This window comes from Frankliniella occidentalis, unplaced genomic scaffold, assembly GCF_000697945.3.
Source record: "Frankliniella occidentalis isolate FOCC.00 unplaced genomic scaffold, Focc_3.1 Scaffold237, whole genome shotgun sequence".
Classification (NCBI taxonomy): Eukaryota; Metazoa; Arthropoda; class Insecta; order Thysanoptera; family Thripidae; genus Frankliniella; species Frankliniella occidentalis.
This window is the reverse complement of record NW_026267363.1, coordinates 164,685-166,313: the sequence shown is the minus strand read 5'-3', so window position 1 is coordinate 166,313 and position 1,629 is coordinate 164,685. Positions and strand designations below refer to the sequence as shown.

The following is a 1,629-nucleotide window of genomic DNA, read 5'->3' as shown; positions in this document are numbered from 1 at the left end:
TAGTTATCAAAAATCGTAAAAGCGGTTGTAGTCCCTTTAAAAAAACTCATTATTATCATTATCGATTTCTTTTCGCATTAAAATGGGTCGCGGAGATAGATATGTGCCCGCGGCCGGCCGGGTGGCTCACATCAGCCAGAGGCGGCCGGGTACGAGTCGGCTCACATGAGCCTTGGGGTGCGGACCGCAGACACCGCAGACACCCCGCCGACTGATTATAATCATACTGCTGCATCGGCTCCATCATCGGCCGCCGGCCCGCACAGTATAGTGTAGTTCGGTCCACGGGAGGCTGGGGGGGTCTATTAGGGTTGGAAATTCCCGAAAAAATAAGGGAACTTTGAGTGGGAAGCCCTGGAAAGTTTCCGGAAAATTTCAGGAAAAAAACCGGAAAATGTTCGGAGGAAAAGGAAAAATTTCCAAGACTTCGGAAGTTTTCTGTTATTTTCCAGAAATGTTGAGAATTTTTCGAAAATTTTCCGGAAAATTTTGGTAATTTTCAACTTTACGGAAACTTTCCAGGACTTCGGGTTTACATCTTGGAATGGCGAGAAATAACACGGCACCCCACAGAAATGCACGCACGCATGCGTAATGTACACACATGAGAGTGTGGCCTCCGATGATCCGTGCCGAAGTCGAGGTCGACACTTTTATCGCCTGGCCAGGCCAGCGTGTACGCGTGTATGCAAACAGAGGGGCGTTTCGGACTGTCTGTGTTTTTTTTGTATGTTTTTTCACGGCATATCCTGGAATTCTTACTGAACTTTTTTTCACTATCCAGGCTTGGCATTCGGACATTTTAAAATGTCTGAGTAAAAAGCTAACGAACAATTGGTTCGTAATCCAACGCTTTAAAATCCTTCGTAAGCGACGAAGGTTTTAGTTTGCATTACGAACCAATTGTTCGTATGCAATTTACAATGTACTTTCTGGACAATCACTGAATGAAAGATCCCGCGTGCCCTATAATGTGTCAAAAGAAATAAAAATTGTCGAAAAGAGAATTCAATGGGAACACAATGATTGTTTCTAGTTTTTCAAAGTGTCAGAGAGACGGCTCATGATCAGTGTCGCTTGAGGAGGTGAGTGCCAGCCTTTGGCTCTCGTCCGGCCGCATCAGCGCCTGCCGGTGCAGCACCGAAGGAAGGCCGGTGGGCGGGCAGCGCGCGCCACGCCCCGCCACCCGCCAGCATGCCCACCGTAAGTCCAAGGTGGTCCAGCGCCTGGTCGCCACCGCCGCTTCCGCGTCCCTCAGGGCGGGAGACGCACGCATGCACGCACGCACTAACAAACGCACACTCGCACACAGATTGGGCATGCAATCCAAAATTTCCCAGAAAATATTCCAGAAACAAATCGAAAAAGTATTGGAAAAATTTAGATTTTTCGTGATTTTTTTTTAGTTTTTTTAATCTTCAATTTTTTCAAAAAAAAAAAAAGAAAAAAACACATACTGTCTTGGACAATTAAAATTGCCAGGTCGGTCGCACCAGCGCAGCTCCGGTGAACCCCTCCGCCTTGCACTCCGCTCCGCCGCGGGCCGATTTTATTTGGAATCCAGCGGGTGCGCGGGGCCGGTGCACGCCGGTGCAGTAACCTCTCCGGTCAACGTCCTCGTCGCCCTGC

The 1,629-nt window shown here is 48.5% G+C and overlaps 1 protein-coding gene across 3 annotated transcripts in view; it reads left to right on the top strand.

Annotated features, from left to right (window-relative positions):
• Positions 1-1,629, top strand: part of LOC113205110 (esterase E4-like) — a 9,567-nt gene that overhangs the window by 2,742 nt on the left and 5,196 nt on the right. Inside the window, exon 2 of one of the 3 annotated variants that reach the window (XM_052272990.1) lies at positions 1,037-1,203. The exons of the other annotated variants lie outside the window; for them this stretch is intronic. Coding sequence (XP_052128950.1) covers positions 1,195-1,203 — 9 coding nt within the window. The 5' untranslated portion in view covers positions 1,037-1,194. The remainder of the gene's footprint in view (positions 1-1,036; positions 1,204-1,629) is intronic. 3 annotated transcript variants of the gene reach the window in all.